Source organism: Belonocnema kinseyi, unplaced genomic scaffold, assembly GCF_010883055.1.
Source record: "Belonocnema kinseyi isolate 2016_QV_RU_SX_M_011 unplaced genomic scaffold, B_treatae_v1 SchBZDm_222;HRSCAF=252, whole genome shotgun sequence".
Classification (NCBI taxonomy): Eukaryota; Metazoa; Arthropoda; class Insecta; order Hymenoptera; family Cynipidae; genus Belonocnema; species Belonocnema kinseyi.
The window spans coordinates 1-2,892 of NW_022874313.1; the positions used below are offsets into that span (position 1 = coordinate 1).

Consider the following 2,892-nt stretch of genomic DNA (forward strand, 5'->3'; position numbering starts at 1 on the left):
TATTTTTCAAAAAAATAAATGAAAATGTTGATACCCATTTTTCAAATTTTTGCTGATTTTGACCATTTAAGAAGCCTCACGCATAACGGAAAGACATAATTTTCCTGAATTTTCGAAATCCAGAACGTGGGAGGATACAGGAAAATTAATTGCCGAAGCAGAAATATCCCGAAAATGAAAATTTCCTATAGAACTTTCCTCAAACTTTAAATCCGAAATTTTTAAATTCGGAAAAAGATAAAAATCCTGAAATTTTAAAACACAAACAAAAAATCGCTGAATTCACGAATTCCCGCAAAAAAAGTTCCAATGTCAATATGTACCTAAAAATGCGGATATCGTTACCGAAATTTCGGTACACGTAGCCACGAGCCAAAAAAATATTGAATCTTTTTTTTCTGGTTCGCCATTAAATTTTATTCAGGAATTTCAAGATTCGGCAATTTATTATATTCAAGAATTTGAAAATTCTACAATCCAGTATTTTCATGGATTTCAACATTCTGGTATTAAAACTTCTGGAATAAACATTTTCGACAGTTTTATTTTCTTTCGGGAATTTATATTTTTTGAAAAATATCTTTTTTGGTCATTATTTTTCAAGTATGTATTTTTCCACATTCCAAACTGTTGAAATTTGGCAAAATTATGTCATTCTCACAAAACGCAAAAATAAAATGTCCATTATTATCTTAATTATTTTGTAAACTACAAGATATATGAAATTTGAAATTGACGTAGATAAACAAAATTAACGAAAATATTTATTTGCGAAATAGTCTATAAGATACAAAATATTAAAATTTTATTTTTTCGTGTAAATTTAGATATTAGGGAATTAAAATTTTTGGAAAATTGAAATTTCGGCATTTTAAAAATTCGGGTTTTCAAATTTCGCTAATTATGCTTTTGTAATTATACTTTTGGAATATTTCGTTAATAAATATTTTTCGTTACTTTTTTCATCTTCGGAAATTTAAAATTTCGCCAGATTTTATTTTTCGGACATTTTTTATTTTGGCAATAATCATTTCTACACTTTTCATCATTCTGGATTTTTCTTGTTATTAAAATTATTATTTGCCATCAATTTAAAACTAAATTAGGCAATTCAAAGCTCAAATTCATTTTTTCAAACATTTTTTTCAGATTCACAGGCTCTAGATATCTTTACCCAAAATGCAATAGACGCAGCAGGTAAGTATTCTTCCCTCTTAAGAATTTATTAAACTTTTATAGGTTGCAATTTTATTCTTAAAACTGTCTTACGCTTAATATAATTTATTTTAGGTTTTGGTAAATTTAATTTAAAAGTTTCCCTCTTGAGTGCCTTAATTTACACAAATTCAGCCATTAGTTGGACCAGCACTGGTTTTATTTTGCCAGCTGCAGCATGTGATTTCCAGATGGATACAGTCGATAAAGGCAGAATCACCGTTGCTTTTATGCTAGGTGAAAATTTATCGTTTTTATTATTATTGCGAAAAGTTTCAAGAGAAAAAATGTAAAACTTTAAAAAAACTACAGTGTGGCCGCTGGACCGCTAAACCTGGGAAATGACCGGAATATTTGTATTTACTGGGAATTTAAACGATTTTATTATGAAATGTTTTTGATGCTTCAATAATCGGTACACAGGGATTAGTTTAAATATTTCTATAGTTAAGTTAATTATAACGGTCATAAGATAAAAGAAGAAGTTTTCGCTAAATAATTTCAATAATAGTTTTTTAAATTTCTGGACATCCATTCATTCATATTCTTTTAAAGTAGACATAATGTAGATATTAAATATTGGATTTCTTATTTATGAAAGGAGAAACTCAACATAAAATTGACAAGATGTATAAGGGTACATTTTTTTGTGAAAGTATACTTTTTATACTTTGAAATAAATTGGCTTTGTTGTCAGACTTGGAAAAAACAGGGGACGTGAAAAGTGGGGAAATTTTAGTGAATTTCATTGATTAGAAAAATGGCAGAGATTAAAAAGAACTGTCAATTTTTCGGGAATTTCTGTCAGAAGAACTTTAAAATAACTTTGAAGAATAATTCATTCAACATTTTTGTTTAAAACTATTTTATTTGCAATGCTTTATTTATTTATTATTTATTTTATTATTTTATGCTTCATTTATTATTGATATTGATAAAAAATTGAACTTGCAGTTTTCCTGTTTAGCAAGGATACTGATGTTTCTGAAAAACTATTTCTTTCATCCTCCTCTTCCGCTTCTTCCTAATCATCCCCTTCCTCTTCCTCCTCCTCCTCCTCCTCCTCCTCCTCCTCTACCTACTCCTCGGCTTCCTCACCCTCTACCTCCTCATCCTCTTACTCCATCTTCTCATTCATGTTCTCCTCTTCCCACTTCCCCGTCCCCTTCTTTTTCTCTTCATCCACTTCCTATTTTGATGCAAATGTACTTATGTACCTTTGGGCATGTCAACTTTATTTTATCTGGCATAGAAGTTTTATTGAGCACACTTTTGCTTTGAGACTTCACGCAACTCTGCAATACCTGATTTTTTAATATCATCAGTTCCATCATTGTCCTTTAATCCATTCAGAATCACTTTCAAAACATCATCAGACAACCTGAGTGGATTAATTTAATACCTTGTAAGAGAAACTTTAAGGAATTTTAAAAAGTTTGGTATAACTGAATAATGTCGAAACCTATCTATTTTTTCTCAAATCGTAAAAATACGTTTCGCCCATAATTCCTTAAAAAACCTCATATTTCTTCGCCGAGAAATTCTGCGACTTAAAGTATAGAATCTGCTTGATTTGGAAAAGATACCAGGTGTATACATATGAAACCGGTATTTTTTCAAGAAAAAAACACATTTATTTCAAGAGAATGATAACAAATATTTTATTCAAAGTATGCG

At 29.4% G+C, this 2,892-nt stretch overlaps 1 protein-coding gene across 1 annotated transcript; it reads left to right on the top strand.

Annotated features, from left to right (window-relative positions):
• Positions 1-1,149: 1,149 nt before the first annotated feature.
• On the top strand, positions 1,150-1,465 carry LOC117182527 (putative transporter svop-1; the record flags this gene model as incomplete). The annotated part of the gene is made up of 2 exons (XM_033375623.1): positions 1,150-1,197; positions 1,291-1,465. Coding segments are annotated over 2 exons (223 nt in total), but the record flags the coding sequence as incomplete, so codon positions are not given.
• Positions 1,466-2,892: the final 1,427 nt, after the last annotated feature.